The sequence below is a fragment of the Rhea pennata genome, chromosome 8, assembly GCF_028389875.1.
Source record: "Rhea pennata isolate bPtePen1 chromosome 8, bPtePen1.pri, whole genome shotgun sequence".
Taxonomy (NCBI): Eukaryota; Metazoa; Chordata; class Aves; order Rheiformes; family Rheidae; genus Rhea; species Rhea pennata.
The window spans coordinates 12,022,662-12,048,951 of NC_084670.1; the positions used below are offsets into that span (position 1 = coordinate 12,022,662).

The following is a 26,290-nucleotide window of genomic DNA, read 5'->3' on the forward strand; positions in this document are numbered from 1 at the left end:
GTTAACAGAGCTAAGTTTCCATGGTGCGATATCTATATATGATGGGAAGAAGATACAGAGCCAACAGACATATTTAGTATAAACTGTCCTGGTAGCTACTGAAGAATTTTAATCTCGGTGAAATGTCAGGGATGCTGCTTTCGCTTGGCTCTACCACGAGGCCAAATGTTTTAAAGGAATTTAACAACGTAAGAAGAACGGCAAAATAAAACACCTTCTGCTTCTGCAGAAGTTTCCGAAGGCGCCTGCGAAGTTTTTACTCCGCTTCGTCTCTCCGGCAAGCCCGTGCCGCAGCACCCCCATGGGCGCGGGGAGCCGGCACGCTCCCTCCCGAGCGAAGCCCCCATCTGCTTCCGGGCACGAGAGCACCCACGCTCGGCACACGACGTTGGCAAAGACCAGGCACGTCAGTGGGTGTGCCTGCCTCCGTCTGTCTGTCCGCAGCTGCGCTCCACGCGCTCTAATTCATTTAAGAGATTTACTTCTTTAAATGGGGTGTCTGACAGGATTTTGCCGGGAAGATACATAGCAACTGATGCGCTCTAAATTCATTTAGCTAGCGGACCCCCTCTTCCGTCGTTATCTCCCAGCGTATTCTTTCAAGCCAGCTTCCTTTCCACCGGCAGGTTATATCGATAAGGGAAAGAGCATCGATGAAGGATGTCTAAACCTTGTCATCTCACCTGCCTCTCCCCCCGCCCCAGAAATAATTATGTTAACAGCTTACATGCATCCACATTCATACATGCTCCCACCTACAGCCGCTTTCCCTACAGCTCCGAAAAGGACGGACGGGAGCTGCTGCACAACGAAAGCAGCTCCACGGCGCAGAAGTAGCGCCAACGGGGGTGGATCAGGAGAGGGGGGAGATGGACAAGAGACCGCATTTGTAGCGCGAAGAGCACATGGCTTCTGCCGTGAGCGGGAATTGTCCCACACTCACAAATGCTGACATAAAGCATACACTGGCAGCATATTTCAAAACCAAAGAGCGATGGATTTACAAGGCAGGTTGATTTTATGATGACTTTTATTGAAAAGGTACGCTGGGTTTAGGCAGATGCCTTTTAGCGCCGGTAAGTTAACACTGTGCCTAATTCAAGGAGACAGCCTGAGGAAGCAGCGCCGACAGGGGAGAGAGAGCCACAACGTCTCTATTACTCTCCTCGGCATCATAAAGGGGAGAAGAAAAATCACATCTGAAAGGGAGAGGAGGAAGCTGTGCAGCAGTTTTTCTTTGAAAGAAAAAGTAGTAATAATAATAACAGTAATAAAAAAAAATGTTTTCTAGGAAGAAAATTCAACAGAACAAAAGAGCCCACGTAAAAACCAAACTACTCATTCTTTGGTTTACATGCTTGGGTTTACTGGAAAACTCATTCATGACTTAGCTCTCCTTGCTGGAGTATTGCACTCCGCTCCCCCCCTCGGGTCACCTCTCTGATCAGCAAATGTGGGAGCCTTCTCACCGAGGAAGGACAGCTCTGTCCCTCTGCACAGGCAATAAAACAAGGAAAAAAGGAGAAAGGAACACAGGAGAACGGGGAGTTACAGTCCCGTTCAGCAGACTAGCTTGCTTCAGTCCAGCCACCGATCTGCGAAAGGGCACATCACCTCTGAGCAGTCACCAAGGGGGGAAGCACCCAGAGAACGCACGCGGCCTATTTTGGGAAACGGCTCGTTGAATTGTAAGAACAGATTCAGGTTTATGACTCGAAGACGGCCAGAAATACTCTTAAGTTAACCAGAGTAAAAGGTACCCTTTGTCCTAACGGGAGGCGCAAAGCCTGAAGGCTGCTGCATTTGTTATAAGAACGGCGTGCATGAAGAAAACAGCATAGGAAAAAATACGTCTAAAACAGCAGTGTGTACTGTGCTTGCTACTAGCTCTGAAAAAGTTTCTGGCAACACACTCTAGCTGAATTCCTGTCTATATGCATGTAGGTACCAGCATTAGTGTCCTTGCACTAGGGCATGGACATCCTTCTGCATGTAAAGCCAGGTCAACATTGTCTCTGCTGCTGTGTGCTGGAAGACAAGTCTCCTTCAAGGGCACCTCACCTTAAAATCCATCAATGTCCTTTTAAAAGGAGCAAGGCAACAATGCATGATTTAACTTAGCAGGAAGGAAAGGTTTTTTTTCCTCTGCTTTCAGCAAGAGCCACAGCACTGCAGGACAATCACCTGTTGAGCATCTCAACGAGGTACAGCTGAAGTAAAACCAACAAATCAGCAGAGGTACTTACATCTGTCACTTCGGTCTTCAGGACTGGATGAAGTTTCTCGATCAGAAATGAGGCCAGAAACCGCAAAGATCTTCTTCCCCGTATCATCAACTTTGAGAGAGCCGGGGGAGCTGGAGGGGAGCTGCGTTCCAAACTCATACTCCTTCCCATCAGCATCCGAGAAGCGCAGATGGGGTGAGTCAGTGTCATGGCAGTTTTTCAGGCGCTTGGCCGGCGTAAAGGCTGACTGGTAGCTCTCCCGGTCTTCAGTGGACGCAAAGGGGCGGAAAGCCCCAACACCGCTGTGGTTCAACATACTGATCGGGGTGCAGTCCAGGTTAGGGGGTGCAAATTGGGGATGGAGATGAAGCAAGGATGGAGGAAAGTCACGGTTTGCAAATGCTCCCGGCACCCCGCCTTGCCGGTGATACATGGAGGCAAAAGTATATGAGCCATTGGTAAAGGGAATATGCACGTCCTTATCTGCTGACACTGGGACCCCAAAAGGCCTTGGCTGCTGGCATGGAATGGAAGCATCACGGCTGGCTTCAGCGGTGGAAGCGAGAACCATCAGCGCTGGGGAGGCCAGCGGGTTGGGAAGATAGGGTGAGTTCTCCATCTTGAACGCTGCCCGGTGCAAGTCCATCGGAGTCTCTTTCCTCGGCAGGATCACGAGCAGAACAATCTTCCCTGGACGGAAAGTAAAGCGAGGCCTGGGAACGGAGCAGGGAAAATTACTGGGGCATCATCACCCTCCGAAAGCTGCAATGAAACAAAAAAGAAAAGAAAATACAACCGGTCAGGGTTCTGTACTCATCTCTCTGGGTTGCTCCAGCAGCAGGGTGGCCACATGTGTTACCACCAACCGGCCAGAGAAGCGCCACTGCTCTCATACGAGAGAATCGATAGACAACTCGCACACCGGTGGAGTCAGCTCTGGCCTTCTAGATTAAAAAGGAGCATCATCCAACATGGATGAATGAAAAGAATACCAAATAAAATAATACAGACACTTAATAACCCACTAATAAACAAGATTTGGTCTAAAATTAAAATACTACCTCCGAATTGTAACTGGAATTTTATATGGTGAAGAGGTATGTACGTATAATTACAATCAATTTAAGAATGCCCACATACATACTCACAACACTGCATTTCACTCAACATGGTGCATATATACACATACGTATGTACAACAGATATTTTTATGACGGTTACATAATGACACAACTAAGCCACCATGCATCTTTATACTATACGTGATGCCTAAGAGCTACCTAACAGACATATTTTTTCTCTCTCACTCACAGAACATACGTGCAGAGAAGCCCGCACACGCAGTATTAGACACAACCATATATACTATAGGAACGTACGAGGGTGACCGTGGGCACGCGCGCGCGAGCGTACGTAACCAAACGCACACGCGTGCACTCACGGCACACACGCTCCCTTTTAGCCGCAGCAGAAGAGACTTCACCAATAAAATGCCTGGCGTCTCTGACAATATTTAAAATCGTAATGGGTGCCTCTGCCATCTGATCTCTGCAAATGTCTGCCTTTCGGGCCGGGGACGAGAGAGAATGGATCAGTAATTTTAGTTCCTAATGCACTCACTCTTAAGTAGATTTGTAAACTGCCCTGGATGTGCCATTAACATTTAGAGGAAAATGTTAACAAAATTTCTGACTCGCATCTTGCTGAGCTTCCTAGGTTGGCTACAGCCAACCAGCCAGCCACAGTCCCCTCCCCGAGTAAAACACAAAAAATGCTCCTTTCTGTTTCCGCCCTTGCTTTGGCTTGTTGTTTTGCTGTTTTCCCCCCCAATCAATCTCATGTCTTTTCCTTTAAGCTTCTGCTGCCTACCATTCAGGCCCCACAACCCAGCTTAAAATCCAAGGACCATAACTTTGAAACAATATACTAGCCGGCTGGAGCTCAAAGGGCCAGAAAAATCATATAATAATAAAAAGCTGTTACAAATTGTGCCTCTTAAATCCAGAGGGTCAAACATCTCAAATAAAACTTACTGAAAGAGTGTCTCCCTAATGGAGTGCCTTTTGTGCTCCGTGAATGAGGGAGCCCCGTTAACAAAGTGTATGAAATCCAGTCTGCGGCTCCCATGCAGTTCAGCGGCAGCGTTTCCTCTCTCCCATCCTGCACCCAGACGCTCCAGCGACTGTTATTAATCGCGAGGATGAGTGCACATCATCTCTCTGCTTCCCCATTTGGCACCCATCCTTACAGACATCATTGCTAAACTACCAGATTATGTATCTCACATTAACGGGTTTGCTCTCTTCCAAATTTTAAATAACTTTCCTGTCAAGTTCTGGCTGCAGCAAGGGGGGGGGGAGCAGGCGAGAGGCAGGTGCCAAGGGCACCCTGGTCAGCGCTGCAGTCCTGGGGACACTTGCTCTGCTGCTTTACACAAGGCCGGTCAAATCCGGAGGTCCGGAAACTGCATCCACTGGCAAATTTGGAGTGGCTGGGGAGGTTTATGCGAGCACGCAAATACATACATGTACGTACGTGTACACACATTTAGAGGCAGACATACAAATAAACCACCATTCTCGGATAAAAACAATCATTAACATGGAAGCGAAGCTGAGCAATCACGGAAAATATGGATTTCCAGGAAAAGAAAAAAAAACAGAAAAGAACAACCACCTCCATCTCCTTTTCTATTTTTACTTGGGCTATCACCCCATTACATTAAACGTATTTCATAAATTAGTAATCTGGCCGCAACACTTGACACTCCTGTAGGATACTGTGAATCACTACGGCCGTTTATTCGTTTGCAAACTTCATTACACTGGGAATAAATCAACACATTACAATATCTCACCGAGCCAAATTTAATTTTTTTAAACTCCCACTTCCTTTTTCATTCTCTCTTGCTCTCTCAGCACCTCCCCCCCACACCCCCACCAGCAACATGTACAGATTAGACTGCGGTGGACCAGTCATTATGAAAATCTATCGTTAATACACTCCCAATGTCAAAATGTCATAGGTTTAAATACAGAACCCAAAATAAGAAAACTAACTGACCTTCTTAATTAAAAAAATATGGATTGCAGGATAATCGGCTGGATGGAGCATTTGGGTGATGGTAGGGCAGTGGGCACAGGCGAAGCAACTAACTGCTACTTTTCTGCCTCTATGCTGATTTTTTTTAATTTAGCACCTCGCGCAAATCCAGATTAAAATAACTCCAGCTATTGATCCAAGCAGTGGAATTGACATTAATTTTAGTTCACTTCTCACTTTGCAAAGGGATCAATAGGAAGTAATAACAGCTGACATCCCCGCTGAAAGGAGGAGAAAAGACAGGCTAGAGACAGAAATCGAAAAGCAACCAAATAAATCAGCAGCTACTTTTCCACGGCATCAGACAAACTCCAAACAGATTGCAAAAAGTCTTTGTTGAATTAACTAAACAAGGAGTAGAGAGTGGGGGGGGGTGGAGATCAATCTATGAAGCTACATAAACCGTCTACTACAAATCAAGATTACATAGACACACTGAAAACATACTCTATTTTTATATATATATATTTTTAATGGATACTTATATGTCTGGTTACTGGTTTGGGAGACATTCTGTTTAAGGTGTATACAAATCACCTGTGTAATTGTGTATGTTACCAATAACAGGGTTAAACACACCACAACCAAGACAAATTGAATCAACAGCCTTAGCTCTGAACCATAAAAAAAAAAAAAAAAAAAAAAAAAAGAAAAGAAAAAAATGAAAAAATGAAAAAAAAATGAAAAAAAAATCCTTTCATCAAGGAACCAAGTTGTAACCAGTTATCTCTGGCTTGGTTTTGGTTCCTCTGTTTATGAAAGATTATAACACTATTCTGAATTAGTTAGAAAGAAAGTCTGACAAAAGTAGGAGAAGCCATGACAGAGCTGGGTTTAGCAAACATCACAGCCAGCGAGTGAAGAAAACAGAAGTGACCACTGCTTATAAGCATAAACCCCACTTGCTAATCAGCCTGCAAAGAAACACACACATATGCAAGCACATGCACGCCACATACACAGCCACCAGATCTGCAAATCTTTTACTAAAATGTTACTCCAAGTTCCTATTACTAAATCACCTCTCTGCTATCGATTAAATTAAATAAAACGCACCACTCTGGTTTCTACAACAGGTTGCATTTTTGTGGTCTCTCAACCATTTCCAAATGCCAGAGATCAAAATAATGGGACAAAATAACATTTTTCTCCTTCCAGAAACAAACTTTTCTTAGGGAAAAAAAATAATTAACAAGCTATAGAAAAAAACATTAAAACAATAGGAAACCCAGGAAAATTGATGATGCATGTAAATTAGAAAAGACCTAGAAAAAAATTGCAATATCCATTTACATTAAAAAGTTTTTTTCCCCATAAACGTCAAGTAGGAATTTAGAAATATGCTCTGCGCAGAAAAGCCAAAGATTATAAAACAAAATAATGCCAGCTGTTTGGGGATTTAAGTGCTCAAATGGATTATATATTTGAACCAAACTGGATTTCCTTATAATAAATAAAACAAATGCAAGCTCGAAAGCCAACAAAGGAGAGGTCTCATCACTGGATTAAGATACAAAGGAAAAACAGTTAATTTTTCCAAACGCGTGAAATATGCCAACTGCAGCCGCACACACAGGCAGCTGCAGTGAAAACCGATTTAAGGGGAAAAGAAAAAAAACAGGCGGGCAGGGAGCGGAGGAGCCGCCGGAGCGGCCAGCTCGGCCCCGGCCCCGGCCCCCCGCCCCGGGCGGCTCCCGCCGGGCGACGCCGCCGGCCCCGGCCCCGCGCCCGCAAACTTCTGGCAAAATAATAATAATAATTAATTTAATTTATTTTTTTTAAAAAAAAAGAAAAAAAAAACAGCTCCCGGGAGGAGAAAGGGTGAAGCCCCGCGGCGGCGGGCAGTAGGGAGGAAGCGCCTGGGGTTTTGCAGGGAGAAAAAAAAAAGAGAGAGAGAGAGAGAAAAGAAGAGCCCTACAGTTGTGCATGCCGCTTCGACCCCCCCCACACACCCCGGCCCCGCTCCCAACTTGGCGAAATCCGAGTGAAAATCGCGGGCGGCATCGCCCGGGGGAAGCCCCGCTCCGCCGGGGCGCCGCGGGCAGCGGGCGCGCCCCGGCCCCGGCCCCGGCCCCGGCGGGCGAGCAGCCTCCCCCGGCGCCGGCACCGGGCAGCGGCTCCGGCAGCTCCTTCTGCAGCGCCCGGACCGGCGCAAAAACCAACCCGAGAACGCACCCCGCCGATCACCCCATTTACCTCGTGCTTCCAATTTCCCTTCCTCTCCCCCCACCCCCAGCCTTCCCGGAGGGGGGTAAAATAAAATAAAATGAAATCGAGGGAGGTGAGCCCCAAGCGAGAACTAAAGCCGCCGCCAGCCCCCGCGGCTCCACTCTCCCCGCTCGCAAATTAAACAGGTGTTTGGCCCGGCGGGGCCCGGCCCCGCGCCCCGGCCCGGCCCGGCTCGGCTCGGCCCGGCCCGGCCCCGCGCGCCACCGCCGGGCGGCAGCGGCCGGGCGCAGCCGGGGCTCCTCTCGCCTTCCCGGGAATTATTTACTCCTTCCGAGGGCGGCAGGAGAGGGCTCTTCCAGCCCGGTTTGTCCAGCCCGTTAAGTGCGCCTTTTTCTCCCACTTTTTTTCCCCTCCTCTTTAAACAGCAAGTCAGAGACAAAGATCATCAAATGTGAAGATGACCAGAGTTGTTTGAATTTATTGCAACAATCACTTACCATACACATTTCCTGTGTGGAAGGATAAGCATTCAATACAACTCTTTAAGTAGACAGTTCCTAATGATTTCATTGTGGCCAAACAGATGTTTTTTATGTATTTAGATCTGAAGGTGAAGAATTATTTTCCATGCTTTCAGCCTATTTACAGACTTCTCTGCTCTAGAGCTGGGATTGCTGGTTAAAAGAAACAAAATTCTGCAATTTCTCGATTGCATCGCTGGATGATCCAGAAAGTTTTCTAAAGGACCTAAGCAAAAACATGTATAATTCCTTTCACCTCTTCTGGCTGCTCAAGCTATGCAATTCACATGTGGCATAATTTTAGCTCATTCGTTGAATAACGCTGACAGTTTAAACAGACACTCTACCTTTGTTTTATCTGCAATAATAAAACCAGAACACGCGTGTGAGATCCAGGCATTTGGTTCCTACCTGAAAGCAGTCGGGGGCAAGGGCAGAAATCTTTTAGGGATGAAGGACCCGAGGTGGGGAGAGGATGTTGTACAAACTTCAGCCTTGTCCAAAATTACGCTATCTGGCAACTTATAAAGTGCATTTGAAAAATAATTCAGTCTTCGATCGGGGATCGCGCATTTTTGTTACGGCTTAAAACTAAAGTTCACACGAGTACTGCACAATTGCAAAAATGAAAGCTTCGGAGTAAATAAAATTACTGGGTATTCGGTGTATCTTGAGCGCGCAAAAACCCTAGGGTTTTTGCAAATAGTTTTACTGCAAAATAAAAGTCTTAGTTCAGGTATTAAAAAAAAAAAATCTAGCTGGATCCATGCGAGGCATGGGGAGCAGATCTGCTTATTTCCTCCGCAAAAGTTTTTGTTTTGCAGCCGCTGGGAAATGAAATTGTTGCTGCCCAGAGCTACGGCGGTGAGAGAGAGAGAGAGAGAAATCCTGGGCACAGCGAAGGAAAGCAAGGAAACAACTGCCCCGGCTGCCTCACCGGAGGGAAAAATAATAACGATGATAAATACTGAGGAGAGCGGGGTCGGCGCCGCTGCCGGAGCCGGGCCGGTCCCGCCGCCGCCGCCCCGCACCTGCCCCCCTGCCGGTACCGAGGCGCGGGCGAGCGAGGGGCTCGGCGGCCCCGGGGCGGGGGTCGCCGCGGCGCGGCGCGGGGGGGCCGCTGGCCGCCTCTCGCCCGGCATTACCATGGCGCCCCCCCCCCGCCCCCCGCGCCGGCCCTCCCCCGGTCCCCGCCGCCGCCGCCGCCGCCCGGCTTTCCCGGAGCGGAGCCGGCCCGGGGGGCGGCGGGGAGGGGGACGGACACACACACGGACACACGCACACGCACACTTGCCCTAGCAAAAGTTTGCGCGTGGCCGGGCGGCGCCGGTGCCGGTACTCACGGTGCGGGGGCTGCGCGGAGCGCGGTGCAGGGGCGTCCCGGGCGTGCTGGCCCCGCTGCGCGCCCGCGGCTCGCATGTAGCAGAGCGGGAGGCGCCGGGGGTGCGAGGGAAGGAGCAGTGCTGCCTCTCAGTGCCGGCTCTCATCAGTGAATGAGCCTCCACTCTCGGAGGGACTCCTGGCTGCACGCACACACACACACACACACACACACACGCGGGCACACGCGCGCGCGCGCGCTCACACACACACACACACACACTCGCACGGGGAGCCGGGCTGAGCACTGCATACATTAGGGCGCTCGGGCAGTCTGGGAAATGCAGTCCGGGCCGCGGCGCTCCCCGCCGCCCCGCAGCCCCCAGGGCCGCCCCCGCCGGGGGTCGCGGCCCCCCAGCCCAGCCCAGCCCCGCCGCGCCGCCTCGGCCCGCCCGCCCGCACCGCACCGTCCCCGCTTCGCCCCCACCACCCCCTCCGGAGCCGCGGCGCATCCCGGCCCGGGGCGCCGCCAGCTCCGGCTGGGGGCCCCCACGGCTACCGGCACCCCGGGGCGCTCCCAGGCCACGGCCTCCCTCCGGCCCCCTGCCCAGGCAGGCGTGGATGAGACCCGTGTTCCCTTTGGAGATCACCGGGCAGCAAAGGAGGGTCTCCACGCTCGCTGTGTTTCTCTAACTGTGGGCGTGCATGCACGGCGCACATATTGTTATTTTAATGTTTCCTGGATGCACACCGCGGCTCTGCACAAACCCTCCCGCACACGCGCCCCACCTCGGCTGCGGTCCGCTCCGCTGCCGGCCCTAGTATTGTCTTGAGCAAGAGCGGCTGGTGGTACGAAATGGGAGAGCGCGTGGTAGATCAGGGGCTCAGCTGAAACCACTTGTCTTGTTTTCTCATGTGAAGTACACTAGGGATTGATCTGAAAGGCGCATTTATTCCACCCTGGAGGGAACTGCTCTTTCTTCAACTGCTGGATAATTTCAGGTTGTTCTTAAAAATAAATAGACTATGGCCACCATTTTTGGGCTCTTACTGGTGCACTGACTCTCTCACAATACAACCATGCTATGCACTGAGAAAGGAAGTCCTCTCCATCAGCATCATCAATCACTTGGGCTGCCCAGTGTGTGTGTGTGTAAGAGAGAGTGGGATTATGTGTTTATGGCATCCTAACAACTTTTGTGTAAGGGGTGACTCATCGCTAAAGTATATAGGGTGGTTTTGTCTGTCGCTCCACTGGAGTGCTGAATGCTCACCCCCCTTCAAAGCTGTCCACAGCCATGGTGAGAAATGTAGCCTCAGGCCTTCATTTGGTGTATTTTGTGTAAAAGGTTGCTTCTTCTGCAGGCTGCAGCTGACCCAGCCTTTCCACATTGCTTCAGAGTCAGGTCTTACGCAGTGTGGGTGCTTGCGTGCCTCACGAATGCTAAAATCTTTGGAATAAATGCAGCCAGACTAAGGCTTTCTTATTTTCACATTTAAATTTCAAAATGAAGTGACTTGGCATTCCAAGCTTCTGAACTCAGGAAAGCACCCGTATGACGGGGCGTCGTGTACGTTTTTTACATGTTACCATCAGTAGCTCTGCTCCTGGCTCTGAGTTATAGCTGAGCAATACAGAGGCTGACGATACTCAGCAAAACAAGCGTGCTTCCACTGAAGGAGGCCTGCTGCCCTGCTGCTTTCACGCAGTGCGTGTGTACGAGTGAGGACGCTCGCTGGGCGGGCAGCAAGCGCTGCTTGATTTCCACGGGTCAGCCAGGACGTTATGGTAAACGTGGCTCCTGCGCAAGGCACAAAGCAGGGAGCCAGCGTCGTTCCTGGCTGCGACAGGCTTACTCTGGGTATCCATCTGTGCCTCTTTTTTTTTTTCCGAAAAGTGGAGCGGAGGCGGTTTCAACACGATCTTTGGTGTCTCCACGTGAAACCCACGACGAGCCGAGGGCTCCCAACCCAGCAGCACGACAGGTGCTCCCTGCGGCAGCCCCTTCCCCCAGCACCCACTGGGGGTGCGAGAGGAAATCCTGCCTGAAGGTGTTCGCGCACGCACACGTGCCCGTAGAGTCAAGGCCTCAGTTGGCTTCATGCAGTGGAAGAGAAATCTCTGCAAAGAATTAAATACATTTCTAGAGACTCTCTAAATTTAGAAAGAAAACGTCTTCAGCAGCCAGCTTCCCGAGAAGCTTTCTTACTGCTGTGTAAAAACTGGCATTTAGATATTCCAAGTGAAAATCTCTCATCCTCATACCTGTAACTCCCCCATGCATAGATTTTACTTATTAATAACATCTTTCACTTACCCATGATTACAGCCCTGTTTCTCAAATGAAAGTACTGTTTTTTTTTTTTTAACAAAAGTTGTGATTATTGGTTGGGTCATTTCCTTCACCCTTTTGGAAACAAAGCTGCCACGAAGACTGTATATACAAACATGCCCAGTCTCAATAGCTCTGTAGATTTGTGGGGAGATACTGAATTGACAGGCACCACATACTTTTCTAAGGCATTATGCTCCACCCCGAGAGGACCAAACAGGACATAGGACATAGGTAAATATTCCATCTGGTAGTATATATTAGCCACAACTTAACTAACAGAGTTTTGATACCCATCAGGAAATCAAGTTAAAAACAACCAATATCTCCCAGGAATCTTGGGAAAATATTCAGTACATGAACATTGCTTGCCAAACTTAGGTTACAGCTTCACAGTAGCTGTTACAGAATTCTGGTTAAGAAAATACCTTTATTACAAGGCCATATTTTCAGTACTTAAAACACTGTGAAAAATGATCCCTTGGATTTAAATTTCTTACTTTCGTTCTTAGCCAAAAAGAAATATATATATATATATAATATATATATATATATATATTTTACTTTTTGAGTTCTTTAGTATGGAAAATAAAGAGTCTGAATCCTCAGCTGGCGTCCAGTTTATGCTAACTGAGAATCAAGTTCCATGTTTTGAGGCTTTAAAAAAAAGCTTTATTTAACATTATGTTACTGCACTGTTACACAAGAACTTAATATAGTTTGGATTTTAGGAACAAATCTGGCATTTAGCTAGCTTATGTGAGAAATGTCTTCAGAGGAAAATGAGAAGATACACTCAAGTTATTTATATAATAACCATTAATCTGTACTACTAATGAGGTTTTTGATCCTGAAAATGGTCCATAAACATGGACTTATGCACTATTATGCAGCTGCAATGTGCACAGAGGTCCGTAGGAAAATTTTCCACTGAAATATATTGTAAGCAGATAATTTGGGCCCTGAGATAACTTTGAGCATCTGATTTAACTTTCTATGTATTGTTCATCTGTAAGAGTAATAGAGGTCTCCTGAATTTCATGTTTGTTTGCACTTAATATATGAACAAAATTTGAGATTCTTATGTACTATTACAGAGCTGTAACTTCTCATTGCAAATGCTGCTCTAAATATTGAAAAAATATAAATTAAATTAATGTATACAAACCTGAACCTACAGAGCTGGTTAGATGCACTTAACTTTATGTACACAGATTTCAGTGGGACTACCAGTAACACATAAAGTCAAGTTTATGTGTAAATTATACCAAGAACAGTGCCTTTGACTGTAAGCCTGACAGATTCTTGCAACAGCAATGTACAACTCTCAAAACAAGGGACTTCTCATTCTTTATTGTATCCTATAGCTGCACTTTTATAAAATAAGATTGATATATATGATCAGTTATGTCAGGACTATGAAAAATATGGGGCATAAATGTGTAACAACACTGCAGTGGTTGGGGATCCCATGACAACGCATTGCATCTTTGGGAAATTGCTCTACTGCAAAGCTGTGGGTCCTTCAAATCGTGACTGGCAATGTACTAAAGTCACTGGTGCCTTTGCTTACACTAGCTTCAGGCTGTCCCTTGTGTCCCCGCATCTGCAGTGTGGGTGGAGGAAAGGCAACTGGTTAATTAATTAATTAGTTAGTTCAAACAAACTTTTTATTGCAATTCGGCCTCCACACATCTAGCGCTTCCAGTGACGTATTAGTATCCGGCCTGCGTGTGTAATCTCCATGCCCTCTACTGGTTACAACCAGCGTGTCTCAACAGCGTGCCATGGGCCCTGCCCTAACAGCTGGGAGAGGGCCGAGTTGTCCCCTCCTGAGAGAAGATGCTGGAAAGTGCATCCAGAGGCGGCAGCAGTAGCTGCTGCTGCACTTTTTTGGCCACCAGCTTTATCAGAGCTGCAGCCTCTGGTTTAAGCTCTGACAAGCTCGTGGCTGCTTTCCAGCAGGACAGGAGCTTGAAGCCTCTTCATCATCGTGTCTCACTGATCCTTTTAGCAAGGTCACCTGAGATGAAGATTTACTTCTTGAGTTTTGGAATATTATTCTCATCCGAGCAGCTGATCCGGACTTTACTCCAGTGGTTGGTGTGTGGCTTGTCCCATAGCTCGGGAGAGCTAACATGGGATCTCTTTGTTTTCTGAGCAATCTGCAAGTATCCTGTGCCAGTCCTCTCTCTCTTGCAGAGGAAGAATCTGGCAGAGAAAGGCTTGAAATCACACTCTATGCCAGAAGTTTGAAATTTAGAGCTGACACACTCTATGTGACTATTTTTCACAGAATGAGAAAACAGGCTTTTAAATGACTTGTTGACTTGTTGGACTAGTAGTGAGAATATTTATTTTAATCTAGAAAAATACTCGGTGGCTGACAGATAAATATACCCCTTTTTCATCATCATCACCATCTTAATCTCTGCCAAGGTCTGCTGAGTGACACGAGAGAGAAGGCAAAACCTCCAGGTTCTGCTTTTCAGGACCTTCTGCAAGAGGCCATTTTGCTTTTAAACCCTGCCCATCACTACATCTCTACAGCAACAGTGGAGATCACATCCCAGGTTTTGCAAATAAGTGCAATTTGTCCTTTAAAAGCCATTGTCCTGTGATACTGTTGTCATAGGACCTTCCATTTGGACGAGCCCTTTTCCGAAGAAGGGGCTGCAGACTGAACAGCAGGCCCTCAGAAAGTGACTATATCAACAACTGTAATTTCCAAGGTGGAGGCCAGACCCAGGTGCTTAGGATAAGACATGCAGAGTCCTAAATGAGGCACTTCAGGGAATACTTTGCTACTAAGGAGAGTTTTTTCCTCAGCTTTAGGCATTGAAGTTGTTATTTACACTGTGAAGCATGCAGCTTTCCTATTAATTACTTTTGAAGCTAGCTGTTATAGCCCTGGACGCTGGTTTTCCACACGAGCCCCCGTTCAGTTTTCGGTGCTTTTTTGAGCCCCTCTCTGAGCAATATCCTGTTGCTATGAGTTCCACAGGCTAATGATGTGGAAAAGTATTTTCCTTGACAGAAGCTACACCTGTCCAACCCGGCTGCGGCACGCCATCCATCACCGCCATGGCATAGGTGAGTCGCCCGGGATCATGTCAAAGCGTGAAATAGCTATAAAGGCAAAGCATAGGTGTTTGTCATTTTTGTCATTAATGGGATCAAGGAAAACTAAGCCGAGGCCATTGAACTGTGCCTCGGGAGCGGCGGGAAGACGGAGCCGCGTTCGAGGAAGGAGCCGGCGCTCAGAGCCGCGGCGCCCGCTTCGGCCGGTTCGCGGCACCGAGGTGGGCGCAGGTGGCCAGGAGGGCAAAGCCTTGTGTAACACCCGGCCCCGCGTGGGCGTCTCAGCACCGAGCAGCATTGAGGATAGATAAATGCCCACTATCTGAGATGAATAACCTGCCAAACCAAAATAAAATCCTGCGACAGGATGGAAGGGTTTGTTCCCCCTCGGGGAGCTCAGATGAACCCAAATCAGGCAGTGCTGGTGGCTTGCCTTGTCACGGTCACTGTGGGCTTTGGGATCCACCAGGAAAAGGGAGGAAAAATATTAAAATATAATGCACCTGGGTCCTGGAAACGCCCCCCACCCATTCTTTTAGCCTGGCGACCAAATCAGAGCAGGACAGAGCTTGTGAGCTTTTAAGCCCGCTCTCTCGCGTGATTAGTTAGGGCAAAGCATGAGATAAAATCAATGGGGAACTTGTGTGAGTTAGGGCTGCTCTCATCAGTCAGGGTCTGCAGCAGCCAAGTGTGGCGTGGTTGTTATTAGCACTTCATACCAACATATAAGCCAAAATGGTGCTTTACAGTAAAAAGAAAGACAAGTTACTCTCTGCACAGAACGTAGCGTTTGAGGGTCTCGCTCAGGGCCTCTGCAAAGGCCTTGCGCGTTTGCAGCAACAGTATTGTGATGACTGAGGGTATGGATCCAACTGCTCTTAGAAGATGATATGCTAGCACATTATACACATTTTTGGGGGATGCCACGTAATACAGAGGGATGCTGTTTAGGTGTCCGGAGTGCTACGTATTATGGTGTTAAGTGTCCCACCCAAGCACTGCATTAGATGTTAGTCAGGCTTACATGCCGTAGCTGACTTAAGATATGCCTACGCTTTATGCCTGCCTCCTTCAAAGGAAAATGCTTTATTCTGATGCAGCTACAGTCCTGCGTGAAGCTGGACCTCAGCATCAGCTGTGGTGTTCACTGCTGTGACTGCAGTGATAATTCCCATGCTGCTGTACCGATGGGATTGCGCCATAAACCCACACACCTTAGCCGCGCTGATGGCCAGGCCTACATAATAGCCCAGTGCACTGGTGCTAATGATCCAGTGTTTATGGTGGCCCACAGCTTTGTTGTCATGCCAACCAGATGGTATTCCTCCCTGGAAAAAAATAATAATAACCAAATAAATAAACACTTTCTTTCCCTAGACTGATCTGTCTGTTTAATAGGAATTGGAGGTTAAATCTGAAGGGGAAAAAAATCCAGGCTGAAATAACAAACCAACCTCTGTTCAAATGAGAGCAAAACGAAACATGTGTTTCACCCTCTCAGGCTCTCCTTGCCTTTGCAGGAGTCTCTGCACAAAACCTTCTTTCCAGTGAACCAAACTGCTCCCGCAGCATAGGAGCGGTGGAGGAGGAAGTTCTGCCTAATCGTTCCTCTGTGCACCCCCTCCCTTGGGATCTGCATGAGGCTGAGGACTTCCCTGCAGAAACCCTGTATCTTGGTCCCATAACAGCACAACTCCAGCAGAGTCACGGTGGGTATAAAACCTGCCCCTAGCACTGCCTGTGTAGGTTGCTTCCTGCTTGTTCCCAGCACATCTGTTGCCCTACCATGGATTCCAGACTTCAACACCTTTGGGGTGCTTGTAGGAGGGAGGTGCTGCTATGGACCCACCTGAGCCTCTGCCCTTCTTGGGATCCTCCTTTCCCTTTTCGAGAGAGTGATATGCTGCAGAGCTCCAGCTCTTTCTTAGCCTGGTTATCAAATCTGGCTTCAGAGACTCTTTTCATGGTCTCTTCTTGAGACTTTGGAAAAAATTTGGCTTCATAGAGTGATAGACTCCTGCTGCTACTTTCCAGGACTTCATGCCTGGTTCTCAATATTTCCCTTCTTGGAAATGATGCATCCTCTTCCTCTCCTTTTATCTTCCTCCAAAAAACTCATGTCTTCTTTCAACTTTTTCTTGAGCCACTTCTTATCTACGTTTAAAATACCCTTTTCTTTCCCCTCTCTTGTCTTTTAATCCAGCTTGTATTACTGTAATAGTAAATTATTTGAAGCAAAAAATACATATAACAGGCTAGCTTTCTGTCAAGCACAAGCCTGTTGATGAACTGATGCACTCAGAATTTCTTTATCTTTGCCTCACTTTATCTTTAGCTAGATTTTTCTGTCATCCAGTCATTGGATCCAACAACCCACAGATTTCAAATGCCTGCCTTGATTGTTGGAGGAACATCTCTTCATACAGGTAGCCATCTTGTGGACCTCAGCACCCCAAGAGGTCAGTAAGGCACCGAGCTTACTGAAATTCACAAACTGATTCAGCATTTCTGCAGAAAATAAGAACAGCTTGAATTTTAAGAGCAAATAAAAACAATAAAACCATGGAAGAGGTATAAACCCTTAGACTGCAGGGTAGACAAGTAACTATTTGGTTTGAAGAGGAGACTAGTCCAGGAAACCACTTATTTTGTCTGCACAGTTTTCCCCTGCAAGGCTCCTCATGCTTCCTCTGTGCCTTCTGGTGGTGTCACTATCAGCAGAGGCAAGGCGTTTAACTAGATGGGCTCTAGTTCTTGTAAAATCTCCGAATTTGTATTTCTGTCTACAACTCTAGTCAAGGGGAATACTCAGCATCCAAAAATTCAATGATCTCACCCAAAAGGAGGCACTTGAGAGCTGAGAGCCATCAGCTGCACACACCATCTTGCCACCTTTCTTCGTTAGCACCGAGATGATGAGTTCACTGAGGCAGATAACCCAATTCTCACTTACTTGCAACACATCACACATAGATACTGAGGCTGCACAGGAATCCCTATTAATTTCTCCCTCGTATATTTAGATCAGCCAGAGACACTCCAGTCCTACACAGGTGGGTCAGTGTGGGTGACTTTCACAGAGGCTTGAAGCTTTGGCAAACCAAAACCTGAGGGAAATGAGGCTTCTTTGGAGATAGTCTCCCAGAAAGGAGACAGGAATCCCTTTGTCACATAGCTTGTGCTTAACTGCTTTAATGAAATACACTTGAAAAGATGGGTGGTGCCTCAGTCAGCAAGTTCCCATCCTAAATTATGCAAATTGCTGGATATAAGTCAGTAATTTATTAGCTAAGGGGCTTTTTTGTTCCTTCATTTCTCATGGAGTCTGTTCGCTAAAAGAGGCTGGGACACCTCTGATACCGGGCCAGCTATGCATTCTCTGTCCCTGCTCCTGCCCCGGAGGAAGAGATCAGCTGTTAACTTAAGCCAGTGCAAGCTATTTTATTACCTTTATTCCATAAAGAAATGAAGACACTAGTTCTTTTTTTTCCTTCCCTTTCTTACATGACTAAGTCAGGGGAACTATACAGTTTCAGGACAAGGCTCCTGTCCTGCAGCCAGATCAACATGACTGAGATCCTACTGACAACTCTAAGCCCCATACAGGTGCAGATGTCAATCCCATGGATCCCAAAGGAGGACTGGGCTCTAAATAGTTAATAGATGCTTCTTATGTTTATGTAATTTTCAAGTAACTCACCATTCATCTTGGTAAGTGGCAAAAGCAAAGCAAGTGTTGAGTGTATGAACAGGCTTGTGTGACACTTGAATAGCTAAGATCAGGGCTCAGTGGAGGAAGGGACCCCCGTGCAGCTCTTTCTTCATGTGATAGAATGACTGAAGGGATAAAAGAAAGCAATGTCTTGTTGCTGAGACAGAAGTGATTTCCTTGCGCTAGATTTTCCACTGTGTAACCCAGTGGAAGGGGAGTATCATCTGAGGTCTAGTGACGATGGTCACAAACTGCTGCCAAATACTGCAGCAATGGGTTGCCTGTAAAAAAAACAGGTTTTATTTTTGATCTGTAACCTTGTCAGTGACAACATGGTCCGTGTCATACATGAAGTATATGATAGCACACCTCTTCCAGCCCTGTGTTCTTTTGCTGCCTCTAGCATTCAGGTGTCTCCATCTATCCTTCCATCAATCCATCGAGCCACCCATGCACAGCATTGTCCTTCCTCCCTTAAGGATTTGCCACTGAGAAACAGATAAAGTATTTGAACACAAGGTGTTAAACGGACCTGAAATGTAGGATACTCTCATAGGAAATCTTCAGCAGGATCTGTGTCCTTCTCTCATTGATATCATCAGGGCTTCAGTTGTCTTGGAGACATTCATAGTCACTTTTTTGTGTCCTTTGAGTGTGAGAAGAGTTGACACCTTTGAGTAATGTCATCTCATGAGACAGAAAAGCAATTCCATTGAGACAAAGACAAGCTGTCCTCCACAAGGACAGAAATCAGATCTCAGTTGCTCTTTCTCTTACATGTCCTATTGAGTATGACCCATTCCACCAAAATCCTGCAGGAATATATTTCAGTGGGCTAATTATGAATTCCCTCTATCTTGCATTTGCTGGGTACAAGTGCAGCATGTCTGCTGGCATGAACATCCCCTTCTTCAGTCATGTTGTGCATCTCTCTTGCTGCAGGCAAAACTAATTTCCCCAGCCTGGAAATGTGATTTCATTTGACCTTGTTAACACAAGTTCTGCATCTTTTACATTCCCACCCCCAATGATAAAATAAGATCAGAGGAAATTGCTATGATTCACAACGATGCTCTTCCTCAGCCTTTAATTCTGCTTGTTTCTTCCTCTACCCACATCACTTGCTTTGCCCTACCACAGCTGCCTTCCTTACCAGGTACTTATGGTTGTAGGTGGGGTTTGTAAGAGGGATGTGAAGATGTGAAACCACAGGCTTGTATCACATCTCTACTGCCAGCAGAGGCAAACTGCGTGTGTTCCCTTATGAGCAGCTTCAGGAGTGAAAGGAAACAAAATGGAGAGTAAGAGTCAAGAGAAAATATTAACAGAAACAATGGGAGAGCTCTGTTATTCCTTTTCCCAACCATTTCTGTAACAGAGCTTTACTTGAGAAAACTGGCTGTTCCCAGCCTCACTGGATCCAGTCATTATTCAGTCCTCCTCTTCCTGCCCCAGAGCTGCCCTGGGGTTATCACCTGCCTCTTCCCACTGCTCAGGGGCTGCTGCCCTCTGGTCTTGCCCTCCATATCACTTGCTCTTCTTCCAACAGTGCTAAAACGGAGAGAGTAAGCTGTGCTACTTGAATCCCTCAGCCTGGAACTCCCCAATGGCCCCAGTTAGAGGAGCATCTGCAAAGATTCCTGAGTGTCTTTGCAAATGTTCAGCAGTTCTTGGTTGTCGGGGTCCGTTCCCCCTGTCATCTATTTGTTTCTCAGCAATGAGACCTAAAGTGTGCTGCTGCCCTAGTGAAGACTATCTTTTTAGCTGTGCTGGAATATAGGCCTGAATTAGCTGAACTGCCTGAACTGTATCTATAATGCAGTGGCTATTCTGCAGCATCCAAAAGCACACTACGTGCTTGGAGAGGCACACTCCGGCTGTACATCATAGCTGCCTCCACCAATAAACTCAGGCATGGGAACATCAAACCATTTTACACCAGCCCACAGAAGCCATAAGCCATGACAAGAAACACTGGCTATCTGAAGTATTAAGCTGCAGAGAGCCATGGAAACATGCTTAATAATATTTTCCCAGTAATGGGTATGGCATCAATTGTCAGCAAAGCAGACAATCTGGCTGCACGTGTCATTCAGACTTGTTAATGCTGTGCTTCTTGTCTGCTGGCTTTCCCTTCTCTGCTGAATTGTTACTGGAGACTTGGAAAATCTGCTGGATCTGGTGCCAAATTGTGTGGTTTCTTTCCCTCCAAACTTAGAAGATTTTTGTTTCAATTTGGGTGCATTGTAGCGTTATTCTTTACAGCAAGTCTTTGGAAGGGCTGAGAAATGTCTGATGTCCCTTCAAAAGAGATCAGAACTTTATCAGATCTGTCAATAACTTTAACTATTGATCCTCATACTTGCTCTTTTTGCCCCTACTTTAGCAATTCAGAACTAATGAAAAATGGATCTAAACAGTGCACATCTAACCCTAGGTTGTATTGGGGTAGCTTGGCCAGACAGGAAGGACATCAAGTGGTTTGTAAAGAACTGGCAGCTGCTAGTGTTGAGCTTTTGGACTGAGAAGAGAATGCAAAGGGGCAGGGGAGAGGAAGAGGAAAATGTGTCCTCCTGTCAGTAGTCTGCAAAGTTGCAAAAAACCCTGACAGCACTGGAGTTCACAATGGATAAGGACAAAGTACTTGTGTTAATGTTTTGCCCCAAAGCTGTTCAGACTTGGAAGGAGGAGGGTGCTCTTGGGCTAGGGAAGCTGTGTGAGGTCCTTCAGACAGTGGACTTCAAGGCCAGAAGATTCAATTCTGACCATGGAGTGTAGCTGCTGTGTAGCAAATGTAGCACTTCCCCCCCGACACACACACTCTTACATTAAGTGCGTATCTCCTGCATGAGCTAGAGAATGTGGTCCACAGAAATAGCCTATTAAATTTAATTAAATTCACCTTGTCCCTAGTTAAATTATCCCAGTGGCCATTTACGCTGCATCATAGCTTGCCAGTGTAGGAGCAGCACACTGCTGCTTCCCATCTTTCCTGAATCATCCCCCTTGCCCAGTTCGTTGCCTGTGAGCCTGGTGGACTGCCCCAGGAAGTCTGTGTATTGCCTGGGCTAAGCAGGGTATCGGTTCAGAGAGCAGAAAGGTTTGCTTGCTCTCTGTCAGCTCGACCCTTTCTCTGTCAACTAGAGCAAAACGCTGAGTTTCTATTTGGGGAAGTGGGACTGACGGCTGGTTAGTGTCACATGGAGCCAAAGGTCCACCTGGAGCAGCCTGGTCTGAAAACCTGCCAGCCTGCCTTTCTAAAATGGCAGTAGAAGCTCATTCCTGTTGAGCCAGATGTTTGCACAGTGCAAGAGTGTCCATGTTGACTCAGTGAGATCCAAGCACTGCCCACCACAAAGAAATCTTTTTGTGAGTAAAAGACTCATACAAGACATCCAGGATTTCTAACCGTTTTCCAACACAACCTCAGGCAGCTTGTGTGAGTCTGAGTAAGTTACTTGCTCTATCTGGCTGCATCTAAACTGATCTTCATTATTGCCCATTTTGGCTTGTTTTTGTTCTCTTCTTCAGTGAGGAGTCTGCCTCCATCCCTCATCTTAGACCAGGAACAAACATACTGATGATCCCTTCCATCCTGTCACTGTCTTGTGTCTATTTAGACAGTAATGTTTTAGGAGCAGGGACATTAACCCTCATCTGGATTAGCATCGCTGAAATGTAAATAATATTAGTTACATTATAGATGTTTCCATAATTAGAGTTCTTATTTCTATAGGCATTTAAACACCTCATCTCCTCATTTGATGGCTGTGTTATTTGATTTGTGTTATCCTGATGTGAAGATCAGTACAGAAATCTCTTTCATCTCTTTTGATGAACAGGTAAGCTACTGGATTTGATTTTTTTTTAGTATTGTGGGTAGGGAGGAGCCTATGGATATCCAGGTAAAATTGCATAAAGGGAGATTCTGCCACAGAACTTGAATGAAGAATAAACAACATGGCTAGAAACAGTATTCTAATATATTTTTTTTCTCCCCAGGAAATGTGCAGTAAGGACAAACCTTTCAAAACCAGTGGGGAAAAAAAAAAAAAAAAAAAAAAAAAAAAAAAAAGAGAGAGAGCTGGGCTAGGCTGTGAATCCTTTTGGGAAGAAAAGTTAGCCTCCCTGTCCCCATTTGCCTGCCTTTTAAAAGGGACCCATCAGTGTTTGCCAGTACTCTTGAGGGGAGACCACTCGTGAAAAGGTTTACCAGAGATGATTATATCAGAGAGGCTTGTCTTGGCAGATGGCTGTTATGTTTTAAATTTAAACAGAGAGGCATAAATAGTAGAAAAGAAAAGAGAGTAATAAGAAAAATATTAAACTGCCCAGTGCAAATCCTTGGGGAACTTCTATTGCAATAACTGACCTCCCATATAGCACCATTTGTTTCATACGCTGGCAGCTTTATAGGTACTTGTACAGCTACAGACGAACACCAATTTGCCAGTGCAGTTTGTTTTGATAACTGTTGTTTTCAATAAATCTATATTAAAATCAAAGGGAAAATTAAATAGACCGAAGTCGATGGCACTAGAGATAAGGTAGCACATTACTACACTGGCCTCTTCAGCTGGGAAAAGCTATCTCTTCCTTCCAACATGGGCCACAAGTGTGACGAATTTTTTGGTCTCAGCTGGGCTCCTTGATGGTGGCCAGTATTTGCAGAAAGTAAGAATATTTTGGAGGGGGAGTTCTGACATTTTAAAATTCAGCTACCTCAGGAGTGTAGCGGAGGGCCTTCACGGGCTGTGGCTGGTGCCCTGGCAAGGCGGGGAGTTGACAGAGCAGAGCATGGGAGGTGCTGGCTGTGCCTGGAGAAAGGGGGGCTGTGCTGCGGGAAAGTCACTCTGCAACATCAGCCACCGCCTCCCTGCATCTCCATCTCATCTGGACTCGATGTGTCCTCCTAAGCCGCTACACTGCGTCCTCAGGCAGCCCTCTACGTGTTTTACCCACGGGCAGCACAAAGGGACCCGCCAGGTCTTCCTCTCCATTGCAGGATAGGTGCCCCCGGTGACAGAAGAGGAAGTCCTGGTGGAAGAGAGGGAGGAGAGAAAAGAGAATAGAAACTCCAGAGAAAGAGCTGAGAAGGAAGGAAAGAAGAAAGAAAGGAAGGAAGGAGCGAGCTTGGGGAAATGATAGGAGGAAGAGAGAGGCTGGAGAAGGAAAGAGGGACACCAAGCACTGGAGGGGGAGGACAAAGAGGCAGAAAACAGAATAAACAGACAGACAGAAGATTGGGAAATTAAAGTGGTTTTGACAGAAGGTATGGGAGAGCAAGGGTCTGACTCTCAACCCCCCACACCAGGGTACACACAGACTAATGCTTGTGCTGCCAATGCCCTTGCAAGGCCACGTCCTTTGGAGGTGGGTGTCTCTCTCCAGTGACTGTAGAGAGAGGAGGGACCTTAAGTTTGCTGAAATGAGCCATTTTGGCCAGAAATTTGGAATATGCTCCAAAGACTTGGGCTCTGGATACTTGGAGCAACAATGGCTACTGCTAGCCAGTAATTATATGGTTTCTATGGGGTAGTTTAGTGGATATTTAGATCCAGGAAGTTTTGCGTAACACTGAACATCTCATCTGAGTCCAAACAAATACTGAGTATAAGAGATTTCATGGGACAGCAGGCCAAAATTTTTCCAGTAGAACAGTTTTCTACCAGAATACACTGACCGGAGGAACTGGAAACATTTCCTAGGAAGTATCAACTTTGTCCAGGCTTTTGCTGAGAAATTATCCAAAATGTTCATATGTTTTTTCTCATCTCCTTCTGACACTATTGTTTGACTTGTGTGTTAGACATTTCTAGCCGGCTTGGTCCAAGTGGCTGGCCGAAACCAGAGTCTCCCGAGCAGAGGGGGAGCCAGGCGTTCCTTCGGTGCAGTGCTCTTTCTCTGCGAAGTTTCGCTTCCCTGAAAACAGCAAGACTCGAGCTCCCAGCGGCCACGCGCGTGTGCCAAGCCCGTCCGCTGCCAGCCTGCAGCCTGGCAGCTCTTGCTGTTTTTGTGACGGCCGCGTTCCCTGTGCTTGCCCAGGCTGTCTTTGGCACTTCTCTTCCTCCCAACTTCTCTAGTCTCTTCTGCTGCCTTATTTTAAAAGCACCTTTGAAAAATAGCGGTCAACAGCTTGCCTCCCTGCCGCCCCTGTCCCTTCCCTCTGTGAATAGTAGGGTCCTTTGCTTTGAGTAGTGACGCTGCCTGTGCCTAAAGCAGACTTTGGTGGTATTCCTGATACCCAGTTTCATGAGGAACCTTAGCTGTTTTAATAGAGACCTTGAAAAAGGGTGGAGAATATGGCCGATGTAATATATCGTATAACGAAATTCAATGTAACAGTGTACTGTAATGAATAGTTTGGACTTTTATAATTATATAATAATAAAAGAAAAGAAATGTCAAAGTGATAAAGTGAAAAGAAATATACTGTCTTTGTTTTGGAATATCTCATTAAATTAAAAAAAAATCTGAGTTCTAAACATTTTGTCCCAGCTTGGGTCAAAATCATATTTTTTGAAACCTCAGAATTTCCCAAGGGACAGAAATTCCTTTATTATTATTTTTGGCCAGCTGTCTTCCATATGACTGCCCGTGAAAAGCATTTTATCTAAAGTTAAAATCCTAGACATAAAAATGTCTCTCTACCTTCCAGCAGGTGTGCTTGTCCTATGGGAAGATTTGCTCTATCAGCAATTTGTTCCTCCAGGAGAAACGCTTAATTTTAGATGTTTTTTCCATTTACACTTAGAGTTCAAGACACTTGAGCAGCGGCTCAGTATTGGGTGGCCTGTGCAGGCGTCAGAACCCTTCCTTTATACACTGCAACCCTATTAGTTAAAATACTGGCAAAGAGATTTTGGTGAAGCGTTTTTTTTTAATGTCCCATTAAAAATGTTTAAAATGTTTAAAAATGTCCCATTTCATTGCTGTTGATGCCCTCCCTTTGAAATACAGCTTTCCCATGACGACATAGCTGTAAAACACATTCAACTTTTTATTTTTTAAAATTTTTTTTACTAGTTAGCAATGGAGTTTTGCTATAGCCATTAAAATATAAAGAATAAACTGCACCCAACTGTACAATATTTTTTTACCAGCATTTATGGTGACAATATAAACTGTGAGGGTTAAGCCTGATTTTTTTTTGTGGATGGCATTGGAATATCAAGATTAAGTACACAACGTGAACACAAGGTTTTTATGACATACACTAATGATGCAAAAAGGTTTTATTTCTTCAGTAAATTGACATCACTGTTTGTCCTCCTTTCTTTGTACTTCTTGGGCCTGTTTATAGGAGAGAGAGTTGGAAAAGGCATGTTAGATCATTCAGTACCGCTCCCTTGAACTGGAATCAGGTTGGCACTGATGGGACATTTTACTGTGCTGTAAGTGGCCTGATTTCATGGTTCCCTCCGCTTCTCTGGGGAGATGATCCCACAGTTTAACGCATCGTAGCCGCAGGACATTTCTCCTGATGTTCAGCCTACATTTTCCTTCGGTAAAACTTGTTGTGGAATGGGCTGGCAGCGGTCCTTCCCCGGGGCCGCCCCGGTGTTCCACCCGCGCTCGGTGCTGGCACCTCCGGGGGCAGGCGTAAGGCTCTCCTGCCCATCCGGTGTCCCAGCGGGTGCTGGCACCACGTCCCTGCTCCAGCTCCCGGGCACTGCAGCATCCCGAGCCCAGCCCCTCTCTTTTCCCCTACCCAGCCCAAAACTGCCTCCCCTGATGTAATGGCTCTGTGTGCTAAATGCACAGCTTTCTGGGGAGACGACTGAGCACCAGACTACACTTAGGAAAGTAAAGCATGTGAATATAAAA

General features: G+C 46.6%; 1 protein-coding gene across 3 annotated transcripts in view; it reads right to left on the reverse strand.

The window, feature by feature from the left end:
* Positions 1–2,966, reverse strand: part of RNF220 (ring finger protein 220) — a 228,797-nt gene extending 225,831 nt beyond the window's left edge. Inside the window, exon 1 of one of the 3 annotated variants that reach the window (XM_062580882.1) lies at positions 2,247–2,966. In XM_062580882.1, coding sequence (XP_062436866.1) covers positions 2,247–2,871 — 625 coding nt within the window. In that variant the 5' untranslated portion in view covers positions 2,872–2,966. The remainder of the gene's footprint in view (positions 1–2,246) is intronic. The other 2 variants (XM_062580880.1, XM_062580881.1) reach the window with 2 other exon arrangements.
* Positions 2,967–26,290: the final 23,324 nt, after the last annotated feature.